Source organism: Quercus suber, unplaced genomic scaffold, assembly GCF_002906115.3.
Source record: "Quercus suber isolate HL8 unplaced genomic scaffold, Cork oak 2.0 scaffold_311, whole genome shotgun sequence".
NCBI lineage: Eukaryota > Viridiplantae > Streptophyta > Magnoliopsida > Fagales > Fagaceae > Quercus > Quercus suber.
In genome coordinates, this window is record NW_027069767.1 from 17,020 (window position 1) to 36,908 (window position 19,889).

Sequence of the window (19,889 nt, forward strand, 5' to 3'; positions counted from 1 at the left end):
AAATCTCCATTTGGGCCAAATAACATGAAGAACTTAATTAAAATCAATCTGAACCAAAGTAAATAATCAAACTTTACATTAAATTTGAAGAAGCAACAACTCCAAGAAAAGACTTATCCTACACAGAGTGAGAGAGAAAGAGTTGCATACCTGGAGAACAATGGGCTAAAATTTTGTGACTTCCACTTGGCTTTTGATGGGGGCCTGAATTCCAAACCATAAAGAATGAAAACCCAAAAGAAGTACTAAAAAAAAAAAAAGGCAGAAAACAAAAGGGTGTCTGAGAAAGAGAAAAGGGATAGCAATAGCATACCATGAAGAGGAACATAGAGTCAGCAACTCTGCAAGCCATTCTGAGCAGAGTTGCAGAAATTCCTATTCACAAAGGCCCCCCTTCTTGAAGCTCTGTGGGTCTTTGAGTTTGAGAGTGAATGAATGTGAAAAAGATGGGCTTTTTTTTTCTTGGTATGGATAATAGTTGGGGTCCTGAAAGTCACTTGCACCTCCGCCTTTTATATGAGAAACTGAAGCTGCCTAATTATCTTCTGTACCTTGTTCATAGCCGCCAAGTATGGATATATCTTTAATGTCTACCACATTTGTGAGTAGGTGAGGAAAGAATTTCACTAGCTTTTAAGGTTTCAAATTTTTTTTTTTTAATTTATTGTTTTACAATTATAATAGATCACGGATATGTGTGAAATTTACTTGGGAAGTTTTACAATTATATAGATCACGGATATGTATGAAATTTACTTAGGAAGTTGTTGAGATTTTTTTTAATATTTATTATTATTCTTTTAAAATAGGGTTGTGTGATTTTTTTTATTTTTTTAAATTTTTATATCAATAGGGTTGTGAGATTTACTTTAGGCACCTTTTTATTTATTTATTTATTTTAAAGAAACAAACACATACTGCCATGACTCTGCCACCAACACCACTGCAACCACTGCTTTGGCAATCGCATCTCACCCTAACTATTGCAACCCACCCTCAGCGAGTCCCTTGCTAGAAATTGGGTTGAGATGATTCTTTTTCCATACAAGTCAGACACCTAAAAATATTTTTTTTTGCGTATTTTCAAGAATACAACCAAAAACGTCTATGATTTTGGGTGTCAAAAGTATCGTAATTTAATTATTTGGTACTTCCTGGTGTTTTTAACAAAGACATCTATGGTTCAACAATATTGTGTTGTTTTAATCGTTTTCATTAATGACATTAATGACGTCACTACAAAGGTATATGATTTGAATTGGAAATTTGGAACATTACAAAAGTGTAGGTTTATGTTTAACTTGAAATATTTAAAAGCGTGATGTTTAATTACACATTAAAAAAAAAAAAAAACCCTTTAAAACGTAATTTGCCCAAAATGTTTTGTTTTAAAAATTTGGATAATAAAGTTTTAATTGAAGTATTATCTTAAACTTTTTAGAACTTTTTTTTTAACCAGATAATTTTTAGAACTTTGAAAATTGGAATTCATCTCGTTATAATGCTATAGGGCATAGGCTACAAGGAACCATGGTTTTCTACAACATTATGAACTATTTGGCACTGTAAAGCCACCAAGGTATTAAGATTACAATTAATAATAGGTCTACTCTGTTTTTATATATACCATTTCATGGATACATGTAAAATAATAATAATAATAATAAAGATATGGTTTCACTTTGAAATTTTGTTGCCCGTCTCTAAGGCCAAATTACCTTAATTTGTTGCTTTCTCTCTTCTTTGCCGTTATATTGTTCTTAATATTTTTCAAAGGAAACACATTATACAAGGTGACATGAAACTACATGCATAAAACGTAACTTGTATAGTATATGTATATATGATAACTTCTATTAATTATTAATCGTATAATTAGATATGATATTTTATGCGATTATAGAGAATTATATGATACTCATATTGTGATAATTGAGTAATCATGTTTTTTTTTTGGGACATATAATTAAGTAGTTAATGGAGAGAAATTTGAACCTTACCTAGAAACGCTAACCAATTAAGTTACAAAAATTTTTAGACTCCATAAAATCTTGGCACCATTTTTGGGTACATATAAGTTTTCGGAACTCACAACTTCAGCATCACCGACAGGCTTGATGGGAACAACAAATGGTACAATAATTCAAGAATGAAAAGTCTCATTCCATTAGCAACTTAGAATAGAAATTGACCATTCGAAAGTTGCATATCGCACAAATAGCTAATGTCAAATCATGATACATGAATTCGTGTAAATTATTGATTGCATGAATCGCGTGAGAAATTTCACTTCTTGGTGCATGGTACGACCACTTCATTTGTGTTGTCTTTCACACCTTCTTCTGTACTTTTGAAAAAATCAAATCAAACCAATGCAAAACACAATAGGAAGATTTGCCTCAATTTCCATGATTACTTGACTTTTGTAATTACATAATTTCACAAATAAAAGATCACCGACCTTCTTTGCCTTTCGCCCAACTTTACCGAGCAATGGTCAAACACGTTTATATGTAGAAACTAGAAACATACACCGACTTTTGGACCATCAAATTGATTGGGTGCTTATAACATAGAGTTAGGTATGTGATTATGAAACACCAAAATGTCTGGAGTCAATCACTTATAACTAGTATTACTCACGAAGAAAACATGGGTGTGGTCACGAAGAAAACATAGTTATCACTTGTAACTAGATGCCACTCGAATACAAGACAGTTATACTCGACTACAAGACAGTTACGGAGATTAAAAAAAATATATTGATAATTCGATAGTTACAAATACAATGAGGTGGGAGAAGAGAGATTTAAACCCTGAACATCTTCATTAAAAATATGTGGCAATTGAATTATAAGACTTTTGACAGTTGTGGAGTAATTTGGTTGTAAGTTTGTGCCTTAGCATGAAGATTATATAGTTATTGTCTATTAAAAAAAATCTTTAGTTTCACCTTTTCTTTTCTTCCGTTTAAGGTTGGAAAAAAAACGATTACTAATAAATAAGATAATATGTTTTTTTTGGCGTCATCATATAATTAGTGTTTTATAAATTTTTTATCTTCAAATTGTACTTTATGAGCATTACAAAATAGCTATTCTAAAGATGTATTGGATTTTTTTTGTGTGGGTAAACCACGTAGCATTGAGTTGAGTATTGAGTAGGGTTATAAACAAGTAAAGTTGAGTTGAGTGCCGGTTTGTATAGGGATTAATTTGGCGTTGCATTTTGCACTGTTGCGCGTTTCAGCCTTTTTTTTTTTCCCAGCCGTAGTGACAAGTCTTCCGTGAACAGTGCTCCCCTGCATTGTTCACGGGTCCCACAAATTACACTTTTAAGCAACTTTTTTATTAAAAATGAGTCTCACAGCACTATTCACATATTTAAAAATTATTTTGCTATAGTGTTTTTAGTTTTTAGTTTCAGCAACAATAAGTTGTATCCAAATGGACCCTGAGTATTAAAAATTTAGGTTTGTTCATTTAATTTAACTTTGACTACAAGTTAAGTTTGAGTTTATCACAAAACAAGATTACATGTTCAAACTTGATTCATTTTCTTATTAGAACAAACACGAGCTTGTTCACGAGTTACTTGATTAATTTTTTCCCCATATATAGTAAAACCATGACTAAAATTTGTTACCCTTTCACAAATCTATACATTTTACTATAAATATACTATTTACATTATCAATAAACCACAAATAATAATTTGTTATCATCAAATGAACCTATCTTACAAATTCATATAATCCATTATCAAGTCTATATAATATAAAAATATAATATTCTTTATATATAATTAAATCGAGTCTTATGTTAACGAGTATATTTACTAAAAATATTATTGTATTTGAGCTTGATTTGTTAGTCTTGCTTGCTAAGAAAACTAGTCGCGCTAACCCGTGCGATGCACGAGATAGTTAAATAAAAGGATAATTAACCAACATCACGTTAAGGTAAAAGAATTAGTGAGAGACTGATTTGTCCACCAAGAATTTAAAAGATTGATATAATAAAATCTAAGAAATTTAGAAATAGAAAATTGGGTTAGTAATTGCATATTATAGACATTTTGCTAGTTAGCATTTAAAAAAAAAAAAAAAGATCTGTCATAATTAAATAAAATACAATGGGAAGAAATATTTAACTTTTATACTTTTCTATACTTTAGAAGTGTTGTCTAACGTAGAATGTTATTGGGTTGTAAGAAAGATTTTTATAAAATGTTAATACCATATATATATATGCTTATACTGTCAACGTCTCACTGCAGGTGTATAGTTACTGAAACCTACAAAGTAATTTACAATTCTTAAATTAATAAAGCAAAATTCTCAAAAGTTATATATATACACACACTCAAAACTGATATAAACTACAAAGATAAAAACAAATCTTACTTAGTCGTAGTAATAACAATATAAACAATTCAAAACATGGAACATTATCAAATTTATAACACCTAATTCCATTATCTTTTACGTTGAATCCAAACAAATAATTAATTGAAATTAATCCAAACAAATAATTAATCAACCAAAAATCAAAGCTTTAATTAAGAAAACAAAAAATCACATGAACCCAAATAAAAATTCTCAATAAAGCAAAAACATATAAGGTAAAGAATTAAGATCAACCGACTGAGACGCAAATACCAAAAACCCCAAAACTTGAAGCTTCCAAATTTTATAAAATCCCCAAATTCTACTTCAAAACCGAACAAAACCCTTCAAATTCAAAAAATTCATATATAATATACCAAATAAAAATTTACCACTCGTTGGGCTGGAAGACATAGGTTGCAGCTTTGATTTTTCTCCAAAAAATAGAGATGCTTCATCTGCCATATACAATATAAATAATTATTAGAAATTTCAACCCAAAAACCAAACCCACAAAAACACTATCAAAATATAGAGATTAATCCAAATACTTAAAAGAAAATCAATTCTAAACATAACAAAATAATAAGATAGAATGAAAATTTCAAGCACATATGAAAGCAAATAAATAAAAAAACCTACGTTTTATTATTATTATTATTTTTTTATTTTTACGTGAGTCTCTCTTCTTCTTATTTTTTTAATCTTAAAGTGAAATTAAGTTTAGGGTTTTGAGATAGTAATTGCTAGGATTTTAAGGAGAGAAGAGAGAGTCCTACCAGGAGTCTCTCTTTTTTTTTCTTAATCCTAAAGTTTTTTTTTTTTTGGTGAGTCCTTTTAAAAAAAAAAAAAACTCTAACGTGTTATGTTTTTTTTTTTCTTAATCCTAAAGTTTTTTTTTTTTTGGTGAGTCCTTTTAAAAAAAAAAAAAACTCTAACGTGTTATGTGATTTTTTTTTTTTGAAACCTAAAGTGAGTCATTTTTTTTTTAATTCTAACGTGAGGTATCTTAAAAAATTATAATTAATTTTTAATCTTCAATTTTATATTATATATAGATAATAATAATGATGTGATAAGCTCTAAAGAGACCAACAAAATATATCTAATAGAGTTTTACTTAAACTAAACTATTGTAACACTAAAAAAATAATTACACGTTGAATATAAATAATAAATATAAGAAGATATAAAACCTAGAATAAAAAGAATCTAAAAGAAAAAGAAAAAAAAAAAGAAAATAATGATAACGTGAAAAATTGTGGGAGTTTTAAAGGTTTCGGCTTTATATATATATATATATATAGATAACCTAAACAAATGTTTACTTGTGCCCATTTGTTTGGTAGGGTACTAAGCCCAACCCACACATGCATAGCCAAATTGGCCGTCGGCTTGGTCTTTGCTGAAGTGATCTGAAGGGTAGGTGTCGTTGTTGATCACGAGATTCATGATAAGACGTCCTTTGACAAAGTACTCGAAGGCAACTGACAGAACCCAAGTCTTCAACTTATAGCTAGAAAAAGCTTGATATGCAGATTGGTTTAAGTTTAATATTGATAGCTCCTCATTGGGCAATCCAGGTCTTGCTAACAGAGGAGGCCTCATTAGGGACTTCAATAGTTCAAGGGCTTTGGGTGAGAGCTTTTTAGCTAGCTTTAGGTTCAGCAATTAGTTTCATAGTAGAATTTTGGCCTTACTTGATAGTTTGGTGCTTGCTAAATGTTGAATATTAGCTCTGATACCATGTTAAATGGACAATATTATCAAACGTAATGTGTTATACCATGTTGTGTATGCTAGAGTGGATGCGGAAGAGGAAGCATAGAATAGGAACATCAAGAACATAAGGGTTACGTGGTTCAGCCTTGACGGCCTACATCCACGGAGGAATCCCTTAAGGGCTACATCTTTATTGTATAGAAGTGTAGTACAATAACCTATGTTACAATGAACCCTAACATGAGTATATATAGGCGACTAAACCCTAGACTACTAGTACAAGCAGGAATGGGCTTGGGCCTATTACATTGGGCTAATATGACTAATATATATCTCTAACACCCTCCCTCAAACTCAAGGTGGAAGCTTGATGAAGACTTGAGGTTGGATAAGCACGAGAAGATCACTTGGAGATGTCTTGAAGAATGCCTTTGAAGAAACCACAATGAAGAATATGCCAATTGACAAATTTCGGAGCTTCAAATGAAGAAACAAAGTCCAAAATTGGAATCTACGCGAAAAACTGAGCAAGATAGGCCCTTTCGGAAATTTTGACTTTTGGTCAAAGGTCAACGCAAAAAGTCAAAGTCAACTGGTCCAGGGTCAAAGTCAACAGATATTGGTCCGGGTCAGTTCCAAGTTTCCGAGTCGGGTCACGGATCAGATAGTAGAGCCGCTGACGTCATCCTATGACGTGTCGCTGACATGGACTAGGGCTAATGTGGACATGCTGCGTGGCTGCTGACGTGGAGTAATGACGTCATCCGGTGACGTCAGATGACATCAGCCGCAGTTTTTCGGCGCGTGGCAGGAGCGTGCGATGTTCACCGGCACGTGGAGGAGAAGCCCGAAATCCTAGAGGCGCGTGAGGGTGCGTGCAGGGTCAGATGGCGGCAGAAATTTCAAGTTCTGTAGATCGGTCGACGAGGAGGCCGTATGGCGGCGTGTGTACCAAAAAGACGATCTGGAAATAGGAATTTGAGGCGGCTCGTGGGAGGTCTACCGGAGACAACTGCGGCATGTGGAGGCGCGTGGCAAGGCTTCAGGTGACCGGGTTTCTGGGTTTTAGTCGCCGGAGGTTGTGGAGCACGTCTGTGGTGTTGGTTTTAATAGGCGAGGCATGGATTTTCACAGATCTGAAAAGTTAAGTCATGGCTTTGCTTGAGTTTGTGGATTTTGGACACAGCACTGAGCCATGGTGGCTGCAAGATGCCGTGGAGTCTAGATCCAGCAGACAAGCATGTGTGACTTTTGATGGTGGTGTGCACATGAGAATCTTCTTTGCTTGCTAGAGATGTTTGTTTGATGCCAAGAACGAAACCTGGCTCTGATACCATGTTGAATATTAGCTCTGATACCATGTTAAATGGACAATATTATCAAACGCAATGTGTTATACCATGTTGTGTATGCTAGAGTGGATGCGGAAGAGGAAGCATAGAATAGGAACATCAAGAACATAAGGGTTACGTGGTTCAGCCTTGACGGCCTACATCCACGGAGGAATCCCTTAAGGGCTACATCTTTATAGTATAGAAGTGTAGTACAATAACCTATGTTACAATGAAAACATGAATATATATAGACGACTAAACCCTAGACTACTAGTACAAGCAGGAATGGGCTTGGGTCTATTACATTGGGCTAATATGACTAATATATATCTCTAACACTAAAGATTTAGGAGTCCAGTGATTACACATTGAAATAGATGCCAAGGAACTAGTTATACTTCACATTGAAATAGATGCCAAGGAACTAGTTATACTTCTTAATAGTTAACAACATCCGAACAAGCTCTTATTAAATGTTGTTATTGAATGCAGGAATTTCATCTAAGCATTCCCTCAATGTTGAGTGGAACATAGCTATATGGAAACAAAGAAATGCGCAGGATGCTTTGGCGAATTCGGGGTTATCAACGTAACAAAAGTTCATAATAATTTTACAACATTCCTAAATTAGCCTATCATCTCACACACTGAGCCGCTACATTGTGAAACTTAAAATTTTGTTTAATACTCATTTGAGAATGTTGTGAATTGTTGTTGTGTCCTTAGCAAGACTCAGTTTTGAATTTGTCTAATGATATGCTTAAGTGTATCACTACTAATTCTGTTTTCTTTTCCCAAGTTGATGAAAGAAATTAGATTTGACAGATCATTAGTGAAAGAAATTAATCTCCAATTCAGGAAACCTTAACTAAGCAAAATCAGCTTTTTATGGACTTGGCAGATCTTTCCTGTAACTTATTGGTTATGACTCATTTCACCAAAAAGAATAGGAACAACAACGTTTATATCTTTTGCTCTTGGCATTTAGTTGGGCCGGCAACATGAGACCGATGATGCAAATTAAGAGATAGAATTTCAGAAACATCCACGGATTCCACACCAAATATAATATAATTGCCAAGAATATAATAATTGCATGGTTATGACTTATGATAGGGGTACGTAGTAATAGTTCAAAATTCAAAATTCAAACACAAATTTTGGTCTTGATTGAGTCAATACCAAATCACATTGGGCCGGCTTCAGACCCAGAAATACAGGAGGTAGAAGATATGCTACGGGGAAATTGACCTCTAGTGTTTGGCATTTTATTATTGTGACAAGCAAGAGCATGTTCTTTTCTTTTTATTTTGTTTTGTCTTTTATTTTTTTTATTAAATTTGTTATTTGCACAATTTTTTTATTTTTTTATTTTTAGAATACTAAGTATTTTTAATACACACAGAGAGAAGGGAGAAGATCTTAAAAAACTGATAGTGATTTATATTTATTTGCACAACTTTTGTTAGAGATAGTGGTTCAATTTTTTAATGAGAAGTAACATTAGACTCTAGTTTGGGGGTCTCATGGGTGGCGTGGAACCATGGTAAGGTTAGGGTATATAAAGAAATTTCAATATTCCAGATTAGGGTTTCTTTTGAAACACAATTTAATGTAAATCCTTCACTTTGTTATGGTGATTTTTTTTCCCTGTTGCTTGCTCTTGTGGATGTAGACACACTGAACAATGTAAATCCATGTTGATTTCTTTCTATATTTTGCAAAAGTTACTAAGATTTGAAATGTACAACAACTTTACATAAAACAGTAATTCAAGGATGAAATTTGCTATTTGGCATTTCCAAATAAATTAGGAGTGGGTAAATGAAATTCGTTTTGGATTTCTGACTCATCTTAAAGGATTCTTTCTATTTATTGTACAAATGAATATAATATGTTGGAATTTTTATACATTCTGTCATACTCATACTATCTTTAGATTGATGGGAATTAAATTTTCATTTCGAAAGACCCTTTGACAATTTGTATGGCAAATGGAGATGATCCTCTGAGCATTATATTTCATCACAACAGCTTAAGTTTTTGCAAATCATATACTATGAATATGCTCTAGTGGTCTTTGAGAGCTTTGAATTGGCAGCCTTATACTAATCAAATTCTCCTCTAAGCTATTAAATTTTTAGGTTAAAAGCAAATAACTAAGAAAACATTTCTGTAAACATGAAACTTCAATAAAATTATATTCGGTAACTATATTGACTTGTCTGACTTCACAGCTTGCCTATATTTGTATCAGTGGTTTGTCTCCTATCAATTTGAAACGGATCTATTTTATGGTTTGAATTAAATATTACATATCTAAAGATGTATTCGGTACCATGTCGTTTAAAAATTTAAATATCGTAGCACTCTTTACATGATTAGATTTAGAAAATAAAATCTTAGGCATGAAATGGACTTTGAACTATCTCCATTTCAAGTGAAATAAAGAAATTTTGTTCCATCCTAGGTCGGGTTCTGCTTGTGTCTAGTTACTGTCCTAATCAGACACATCCAAATGTGGACACGTGGACACAACAGACACGTGTCCACATCTGGTTGTTTCCAGTGCCTGCGAACTGGTCATAAGCTGGATCTATTCTACATACTTTAATAATTTAAGAATTCATCTTCTAACATGCTTATAAATCAGAAAATAATAATTAAAAAAAAAAAAAAAAAACTAATAGCACCAAACCGACTCTCTTGGTGTATGTGCAAAAATCATGAGAATAAGACATCTAGAGACTAGAAATTAATCTCATGTTTGGCCAAGTACAAAGAAGAAAACCTCAAAATCACCACTATGGCCATTCTCTATGTCTTCCTATTCATCTTCATATTCCTAAGCAAATCTCACAGGATAAATTCAAGTAAGCATGCTAAAAAATATATATAGCCAAAGTTAGCTCAATCTCTATCCTTAACCACTGCTTCACAGAACTTTATTCTTACGTTTCAGGTACTTGCAAATTGAATTTTAGCCAATTCCCATATGAAGCACAGAGTGAGTGCTTTGACATAGCTGCAAACTCTGTCCCATCTTCTGTAACGAAGGCATGCTGCAGCTCAGCTCTCCAATCTCTCTTCAAAGCAATGGCAATAGAAGCCAACCACTCTGGGTCCATATTCCTCGAGTTGGCTGAAGCCAAAGATTGTAGTAACACATTCCAAAATCTTCACCAGAGTTCAAATCTTGCTAAATGTGAACTCCAAGATTTAATATCTTCTTCAACAGCAGAACTATGCTCAAGTACCATTGATGCAATCATAAGTTTTCTTGGGATTGAGAGATATAACGCCTTCCGATCAAATTGTACAAACTTATATGCTAATAATTATAGTGATGAGACATGTTTTAATTGTGTCATGTCTTATAGGCAGTCATTACAAGCTCTAAGAAAAGGTGATAGTTCAAATGGCAATAGGTGTAATGAAGCTCTCCTTGTTAGTCTTGCAAGCTCAGATGTGGATTCCCAGAACTGGGTTCAAGGAACTTTTTCTTGTTTATGGAATGAAATAGGTAAGATTTCCCAGTTTTAATTTATGGAACATATTCCTTTTTATTGCTTAGTTCGAATGTTTTTGTTCCTTTGTGTTTCAGAGTTTTCATGGCCTACACAAACTCATGGAATAGGTGAGTGAACAGAAATTGAACCTTAAATTTTTATTTGCTTTTCTACTTCTCTTATACAATAAAATGCACTTTAGCCTTAATTGACTGTTAAATGTGTAAAAGAAGTCAAAGAAAATCTACTGGATTCCAAGGCACTCCTTGCTACAGTAATTGTGGCTGCAGTGCTTGTCATCTTAGCTCCACTTCTATATATTCTCACAAGGAAGCAAATTCAATATGCAAGTGAAAAGGACCTGAAAAATCTATCAGGTGAGATACATGATAGATTAGTGGTCTTCAATACTGCGTCTTTTGTGACTATCTCAATGACCTCATGCATGTTGGTTGTGGCAGTTGTGGTGTTTAAAAAAGAACCAGAGGATGAAGCCAAAAGACCCTTAAACTGCTCTGATCTCTATATATTCTCACCTGATGAAATGGCTAAAGCTACTGATTCTTTTAATAATTCAAACTTGATTGGAGAGGGAATTCTTGGTATGATGGTCATGACCACTTGATTTATTGAGCTCATTAATGAGATGCAAGTTGAACTAATGAAACGAAGAAATTTGTTCAGGGAAAATGTACGTTGGAATAATGCCAAGTGGAATGAAAGCAGCAATCAAGAGACTAAATGAGGGCATTGAGCTTCACAATTTTATTGATGAGATTTGCCGGAAAGCGAAAATAAGGCATCCTAATTTGGTGAGTACTGTGGGATGTTGTGACAGCGGAGATGAGTGTCTTGTTTATGAGTACTGTGTCAATGGTGATCTTTCAAGCTGGCTTCTCGGTAAGCGTTTTTCATGAAAATATGGGTTTTTAATTTATAGCATGCCACAAGGAAGTGCATACAAAACTCCCTCAATTCCTCTCTACAATCCTGTCACTTGCACTTCCAATTACCTCCAAATACATAGAAAAATTTCAGTTTTAATTTTCTTTCTCCAAAAAAAAGAAAAAAGGAAAAAAAAAAAAGAGGTTGTATGCACCTTTCAAAATTGCTGCTAATCATTAGCATACAACTTTAGATAAAATAATTATCTTATGCATCTGACATATGCATTATTTCTCTCATAATATGTAGAGCCCACAACTGTGAAGGATTCACAGGTTGTGACTCGTGAGATAGATGAAGCATATTCCAGATGATATAATGTCTTCTTCTATAAATAATTTCTCATATATTATTGCCTTTAATTATAAATAAAAAAATGATTCTCCTATACCATTTTCACAAACTTGGTAATAAGCAATGAATGTATCTAACAGGTGACAAAAGGACAGTAATCTTGACATGGGAGCGGCGGATGCAGATATTTATTGGCATTGCAAGGGGCTTATGGTTTCTTCATACCAATCCCTTGGAAAAAATAGTTCATGGAGACATAAAGGTAAAATTAATTCATTTCACCTATAGCTAATACTAAGTGCGATGGTGCTAATAACTAATACTCCAATATGTCTCAGTTAGCAAACATATTACTGACTGAGAAACTAGAGCCTAAGATTTCAGACCCCATCTTATCAAACTACAAGTTAAAGAAGACTGAAAGGATGGAAACCACTGCAAATGATGTTTTCAATTTTGGGGTTGTGCTACTTCAACTTTTGACAGGAAGAAAGCCCGAATCTCTGGTTAAAGAGGCATGCTCTAATTAACATGTTGTCTCCCATATAGTCTAGCATGTTACTATTTATAAGTAGTTTTTTCACCTAAGATGGTAAATTTCAGCAGATTAGCTGAATATATTTCTATTGTCATTTGTCACTGATACAGGCAAGGAATGCAATGATGAAAGGTGGAAGCACAAGTGCCATGGCAGATCCATGCTTAAATGGGGCTTATATTGTAACTGAATTTCAAAATGTATTATCAATAGCTGTTCAATGTACTACTCCAAATGAACAAGAAAGACCAAACATGGAAGAAGTCTTACAGAAGCTTGAAGAAACCCAAATTTTGAGTCTAAACTTCAAATCCAACTGCAAGAATTTTTGAATTTTTTTTTTTTTTTGGAAGTTGGAACCAGCAATGCTATAAAATATGTTTTATGGATTTGTAATATATATTTCTCATTATTTGTAATCTAATGTGGGAAATCGTAATTGGTATACAATTACAGTAACGTGAATGGTGAGCCATTTCTTATTTGTTGCCTTTTTGTTGTCAAAATATCACATTTTCCAAGCCAATGCCAAATTTAACTCATTTTGAATACAACTTACACAGTTACACACATTTTCATTACAACACATTTGATGTCAGTGGCCATTTGTTATACATGTTTTGAACAACATAAAGAATTAACATGACCTTAAAATTAAAAGGCCACAAAACATAAATTTTCTTGCTCCTTTTTTCTTCAATCATTTTCTTTCTCACCCCAAAAATAATTAACATGGCCTTAAAATTAAAAGGCCATAAAACACATACATTTTCTTGCTACTTTTTTCTTCAATCATTTTCTTTATCACCCCAGTAAAAAGAGGGGGCCCTGGGACAGTTCCAACCTGCCTTCCCCTCAACATCCCCTCCTCCTCCTCCAAGCCATTTTCTATATTCCCTTCCCCTCCATCTCATCACTTGAGGATTGAAGACAGAACTCAAGGTCATTGGGTCGGTACAAGGAAAAACTAAAACTAAGTATTTTCTGAAGGCAATGTTCCAAAGCAACAAGAGCTACCACAGAAGCACTGCAAACCATTAGACCTTAACCTCACTTCACCATAGCTAAAGGCAAGCTCTTCATTTTCTTTTATGTCTCTTGAAGCAAAAAAGCAAATGCGAGGCACCAAAGCTCCCGAGCTCCTTACCAGTTTTGTCACTAAATTACCACCGTCACACGAATGGTTAATGAACCGTGCTACATTTCCCATCCTTGTAGCATCAATGTTGATTCTCATACATGCCTTTCCAGAAGGAAGATGCTCCCTCAAAACCAATAGAGCAGAAGAAAAACGCCCATCTGATGCAAGTTTATCATACATTTGTTGCCGATTTTTTGCCTCTTTGGTTGTCAAAAGTTCACCTTTTTCAAGCAAATGTCAAGTTTAGCACATTTAATACAAATCTCACACACTGAAATCTCAAACTATCCAGTTGAGAATGTTCATATCCTTTAATTTCTAATGGCTAGAAAAAAAAAAGTTTATACATGTTCGTTTATTTAGCACGAATGAGTCAAACTCAAGCTCAAATATATGTTTGACTATTAAATGAACCAAGCTTAAATATAAATAATATGTTTGTGAACAAGTTCGACTTGATTTAACTATGTAATAATATTATGCGTTTATATGTACATGTATAAAAATATACCTCTACAAACTTGAGTTTAAATGGTCTAAGTTTGTAAATAAGTTCATTTCATATACAAGGTTGGTGAACAAGCATTCGTTCCATTCACACGTATTTTTAGTCACATGACTTATAATGGGTTGGAGCAAATTCCTGAAACTGGTTTTTACTTGGTTCCATTTTCAAATTCATGGTGGAGGGAAAGAAAAAGTACCTGCATACTCGCATACAAATTGGGCTTTCTCAATGAACTGATCAGCGTATAAACCCCAACCTTTCCTTCTATCCCTCACAATCTTCAACCTCACCGAAACACCTCGCTGAGTCAACCGATTCTCACACTCCAACCCGCACCGACAACTCGGTCCGCACTCATTCCCCATATCCAACTCATCCATCTCAGAAAAACAAGGACACCCATCTGGGTCCTCACCGTCACACCTCTCGCAATCACACCCAGACACGCTGTGCCCCAACTCGTCCACCAAACTCACCGGTTCCGCACCGAGTCGACTCGCCGAGCTGCTAAAACCCAGCGAGCCCCATGATTGGCGCTGGGGTTGTGAAGAAGAAGAAGAAGAAGAAGGGAAAATCTGTGAAGGGGTGTAGATGAAATGGGCATATGGGTGGTGATCTATGGTGTTGTGGAACGGGATGGGGAGGTTTTCGAAGGATCTGGAAGCGTCGGAGGATCTGCGGAGAGTGGTGGATTTGGAGAGTTGGTTTAGGGATTTGGACGTTAGAGAAACGTTGGCTAATTCTATTGGGGTCAGCCATGGGAGGATTAGCTCGAAGCATTGGAGGAAAGGTCCATTGGTTTGGCAACGTTTTTTTGTGTCTGGTTCCCACATTTGATTCGAGCGAAGCTGCAAAAGATTTCGGATGTGACAGTCTATGTGTATCAGTGTATGTTATGCAGTCATGGGGCTTTTATATTCTATTTTTTAAAATGCAAACATTTTTGTTTTTTTGTTTTTTTGGCTGAGAGAACAATTTTGCGTTAATTGTGAATATTAATGTAAAATAGTTGATATAATTATGTAAATGAAGGCTCTTTTATAAATTCTAGTATTGTAAATCTTGTCTTTTCACTTCCTCCCATCTCCTATGTCTTTTGTCTTTATTATTTCAAAACAAAAACAAAAAATTATGTAAATGAAAAATTGAATTTTTTGGCATCAATTGTTTTTTTTAAGGGAGAATTTGGCATCAATTATGAATATTAATGTAAAATAATAGTTATTAAACCTTGCATATTGACCCCGTCTATAGGTTGAGTGTATCGATGCAACTAGTAGATTACCAGGCGAAGAATTAGGGCCCCAATTTATTTATTTGTGGGCTTTCTTGCAATTCTACAGGTAGAACTCCAAGCTTTAACTAGATAGTCCAAGCTGCATCATTCACTTAAAAAAAAATTTTGATTTACACACCTCACCCTTTTTGCCGTTCTTCTCCCTTTTTATTTACTCACACTCCCTTCACCTTAGTGTGTATTCCCTCATTTCCTTGTGTCTACCCCCTTTTTCCAATGTTTTCCCTTTGTGTGTTTTCCCCAATGTTTTTCCAACCACCCACTTGTTTGCCTTCTCGTCCCTTTTATAGTCTCTCATTAGTGGGGCAATCATCATTATCATTTCACCAATTCACATGTATTCCACTTTCACCAAAATCCTAAGGAATCATCATGCTTTTTGAGGATTCTTTTGAAACTTGTTTCAAACGTTAAATAGCATTCGGTAGCGAGTTTCTCAAAGGCACTAACAGTGCTCAGTTACTGACTTGAATTTGACCGTCCCCTCATCAGCTTCCCCCTGGACCTTGGCTTATTAGCTGGTATTGGGCTTAACCTAGCTCGAACATAATAGGGTTCCCTCAAACGCTAATCCTTAGACCCTTACACATCTATCAGTGGATTGATCCTATCCCTACAATGTTGTGCCTTGGTCACGTGAGTCGTTCTTAGTCACCTGGGCCTAAGCCTCTACAATATATATATATATATATAAGTTTGAGAAATCATAATATAAATATATAAATTAAAAATAAATAGGGATATGACTAAATTAAGCTGGCAATTATAATACAAAATCAAGTTTTCACAAATCACATAGTAGTTTTTTGATAAGATAGGAGTCTTGGGGGTAGATAGATGGATAGAGAAGTGATTTTTTTTTTTTTTTAATTCTTTATGTTTTCTTCCCTTTAAATTATCATATTATAACACATTAAACAATAAAAAAAAGTGATGCGGGATGCAAAAAATGACAAGAAGTAGAACACGTCAACAAGAAATAAAACACGTTTATTTCTAAAAATAACCTTAAATCCACAAGGAGAAAGGATTCTGGAATCCACCAGAGAAATAATAGACAAATGTTTGAATTTTTATTAATATCAATAATACTAAAAACGTTTACAGATTTAGGGGCCTATTTAAAGGCTCTATAAAATTTGACAAACAAGAAAATATATTCTAAAATAACTCCTAATTAATACCTAACCATAATAGAATCCAAATTTGACCTAAAAACAAGGAAATAAATCGCCTAAACCTAAAATAATGTTTTTTACATAAAAATATCAAAATTAAATTATAGATTCTGTCCTATATCAAAAAGTCAATAAAGTAGACCTATTACAAATTTCACAAACCTAACCGAGTTATATAAGCCCATATAAGTTAACCAGATTACCACAAATGTGTTGGATTTGACTGAGTTTGACCTAATCATATGTAAAAACAGTCTATTTAAGCACTTAGATCAGTTTAAGTGCCAGGTGACTAGATATTTGGTCCAACCGATCGAATTAGTCCAAGTTTAATAACTATCATCATATAAATGAATTTAAGATGATATTTTTCTTAATAATTATCATTAAGAAAACAAAAGGAAATTACAATGGTGGAGAATAAGGGCCATCTTCATCTAAAGCCCAAGATAAAAATTTGCGATAGAAGAGTTGGGGATAGTTCCCTCACTTTTACACAAAAGGGCCATTTGGCAAAATTATGGGCAACAAATTTTGCTTCCCTAAAGGGTAAAGGTATGATTTACAGACCAATCAATAAAGTTCTAACAGCAGTATTTTCTATAACCCAACGAGGAGAAGATGGAACCTTTTAGATCGATAGAATCACATTAAGGCATCATCCTCACAAATAAGAAGCTTTTAACCCTTTTCGGCTGCGAGTAAAGGTGCTTTTGCTACTCATGTTAAGGGATCGTGGTCCTCTATTAGAGCTCTACAAGTGTAGCAAAAATCAAAGTTTCCTTTATCATCTTTTCCCATTGCTGCCATACAAGCTTTGTCTTCTTTTTTAAAGGGATCCCAAAAGCTACTTTTTTTTTTTTGGTGGTACATGACCTGCAGATTCTCAAGACAATTAGTTGATCATTATTTTAGAGTAGGTTTTAAAAATTTTGTCAACTAAAGTTTTATCAATTTTATTATTAAATTTGGCACTTAAAGTTTTATCAATCTTTATTATTAATTTTTGTTTGGACAGCAACATAACAGAGAGAAAAAAAAAATTGTTGATAAAATTGTATTTCACCTAAATAACTAGTTTTGATTTTTTTAGCAATTACTGTTTGAGTATGAGCGAATTTTCTCTTCTAAAGAGATATTTCTCTATATAATGCCTTCCAAATATATTTATGAACATTCCAAAGGAAAATTTGTAAAATAATATATATTTATTATTAAGTATTTAAACAGGTAATGTTTTGAAGTTATACTTGTGGGGTCCGTGGGCCTGATAACCTCAGTCCTTCATATAGCAGGCCCAAGGCCCATGCCGAGGAGAGCAAGCTATTTCTGAGGAGAAAGGGGGGAGGCCTATTCTCTTGAATCCACGCCGAGGACACCTTGTCCTCGGCCTGACAAGATTGATTTCGGGGAGTGGCTAACCCCAAGGTGGGCTGTCACTCTCGCATTTAATGCACTCAACTAACCCCCCTGGATAGAAAGGGGGGAGGCCTATTCTCTTGAATCCACGCCGAGGACACCTTGTCCTCGGCCTGACAAGATTGATTTCGGGGAGTGGCTAACCCCAAGGTGGGCTGTCACTCTCGCATTTAATGCACTCAACTAACCCCCCTGGAGGCATTAATGGAGAGGTAACCCCTTGGCAGGATAACGTTGGTCAGAGTGAGCCACTTGAGTATCGATAAAGCTTCTGATGGGATGGACGACTAGAGAAAAGGGCAAATAGACAATCAACAGATGGAAGCAAAAGATAGGAAGATCAAAACTATAAAAGAAGAGCTAGTAAAGAAAAAAGAGAGGGGGGGAAGAACAAAGGCCTCCTCGGCCACAGGCCGAGGAGCATTTCCTCATTTGTAAGAAAATACTTAGCCATTTTTAAAGATAAGTTTGGGCATGGTGATCAACGGCCAGCACCTAAGCCTGTCAGCCCACTCTCTATAAATGTATTGTTTGGGCTTGTTGGGCTGAAAACCCAACACTCAATTCAGTTTGAGTCCTTACAATACTCAATCTAGCATATTTCTTATCTATATATTAGCCTTTGAGCATGTGCTTTTTTTGAGTAAAGATTAATAATTTGCATCTATTATAATTAGAAATATAAAAATGATAAAGTTTAGAGATAAGCAATAATTGTAAATTTTCTTTGAACGTGAATGGAAAAGTCCTAAATTTTAGGAATTCTCTTTTTGAATACAAAATGAAATTTGTTATTTGACATTTATGATCATATTTTTAAAAGAAGTTACCCTTCATTAATGATGGTATTTTTGAACTACATAAAAATCTAGTTGAAAGAGGAGAATCATCTTATATATAATAATAGGCAAAACTTAGAAAAAAATCCAATTAGATTCTACAATTGAAATCCAATTTCGCGCTATGTGTCATAAATTATTTATTTTTAGAGAGAGTTTTATTTCTTAATTTTCGAGTCAAATGTGAGAGCACATTATAAATATCTATCCAGGCGAGTTATTGCATATAAAAACCAAAGAGTCTAGAATTAATGAATATAATTTTTTTTTAAATAGATAATTTACATTTTTTACATAATAATATTCTTACAAGACTTTTTAAAAAGTTAACAAAATATAAGAATGACTATTAATAGTATATAAATATATATATATGAATTATACTATGCATCTTATCGTATATATTTAAGTGTATCCATCATTCCATGTATATGTATAGTGTTAAAAGCTAGTTTAGATAGAGTTTGACTCCAAAAATCAATGGAAAAATGACATGTGTCCTATTAACTCAATTAATTTTTATTTATTTTTTTGACTTGTAAATAAATTTGTTCCATCACTTTAAAAAAAAAAATTAATATTTTCAACAACAGGAGAGGGGAAGGTGGATAAAGAATAAAAAATATTATTATTATTGAGTTATCACTAAAACCATCACATTAATATTTTAATCATACTCATCTCAATATCATGAATGAAAGAGAATTGTTTTGTAATCTTAATAATATCTTAATTAGGGAAAACTATGCTTTAAATGGAAGAAAAGAAAAAAAGAAGA

The 19,889-nt window shown here is 33.7% G+C and overlaps 2 protein-coding genes across 4 annotated transcripts; one reads left to right on the top strand and one right to left on the bottom strand.

Moving 5' to 3' along the window:
* The first annotated feature begins 10,184 nt into the window (after window positions 1-10,184).
* On the top strand, window positions 10,185-13,186 carry LOC111996067 (G-type lectin S-receptor-like serine/threonine-protein kinase At1g61480). 3 transcript variants are annotated; one of them, XM_065782703.1, is made up of 9 exons: window positions 10,188-10,316; window positions 10,406-10,966; window positions 11,048-11,080; window positions 11,183-11,329; window positions 11,414-11,554; window positions 11,637-11,852; window positions 12,332-12,453; window positions 12,530-12,706; window positions 12,840-13,186. In XM_065782703.1, exons 1-9 carry the CDS (start codon window positions 10,250-10,252, stop codon window positions 13,059-13,061), a joined length of 1,686 nt encoding a protein of 561 aa, XP_065638775.1. In that variant the 5' UTR covers window positions 10,188-10,249; the 3' UTR covers window positions 13,062-13,186. The 3 variants fall into 3 exon arrangements, with proteins under 3 accessions (XP_065638777.1, XP_065638775.1, XP_065638776.1); XM_065782704.1 differs by having other exon boundaries at window positions 11,186-11,329; XM_065782705.1 differs by lacking the exon at window positions 12,530-12,706 and having other exon boundaries at window positions 10,185-10,316.
* An 85-nt stretch (window positions 13,187-13,271) lies between these two features.
* Window positions 13,272-15,308, bottom strand: LOC111996085 (histone-lysine N-methyltransferase SUVR3). The gene is made up of 2 exons (XM_024028026.2): window positions 14,575-15,308; window positions 13,272-14,091 (listed from the first exon to the last, which is right to left on the bottom strand). Exons 1-2 carry the CDS (start codon window positions 15,209-15,211, stop codon window positions 13,703-13,705), a joined length of 1,026 nt encoding a protein of 341 aa, XP_023883794.1. The 5' UTR covers window positions 15,212-15,308; the 3' UTR covers window positions 13,272-13,702.
* Window positions 15,309-19,889: the final 4,581 nt, after the last annotated feature.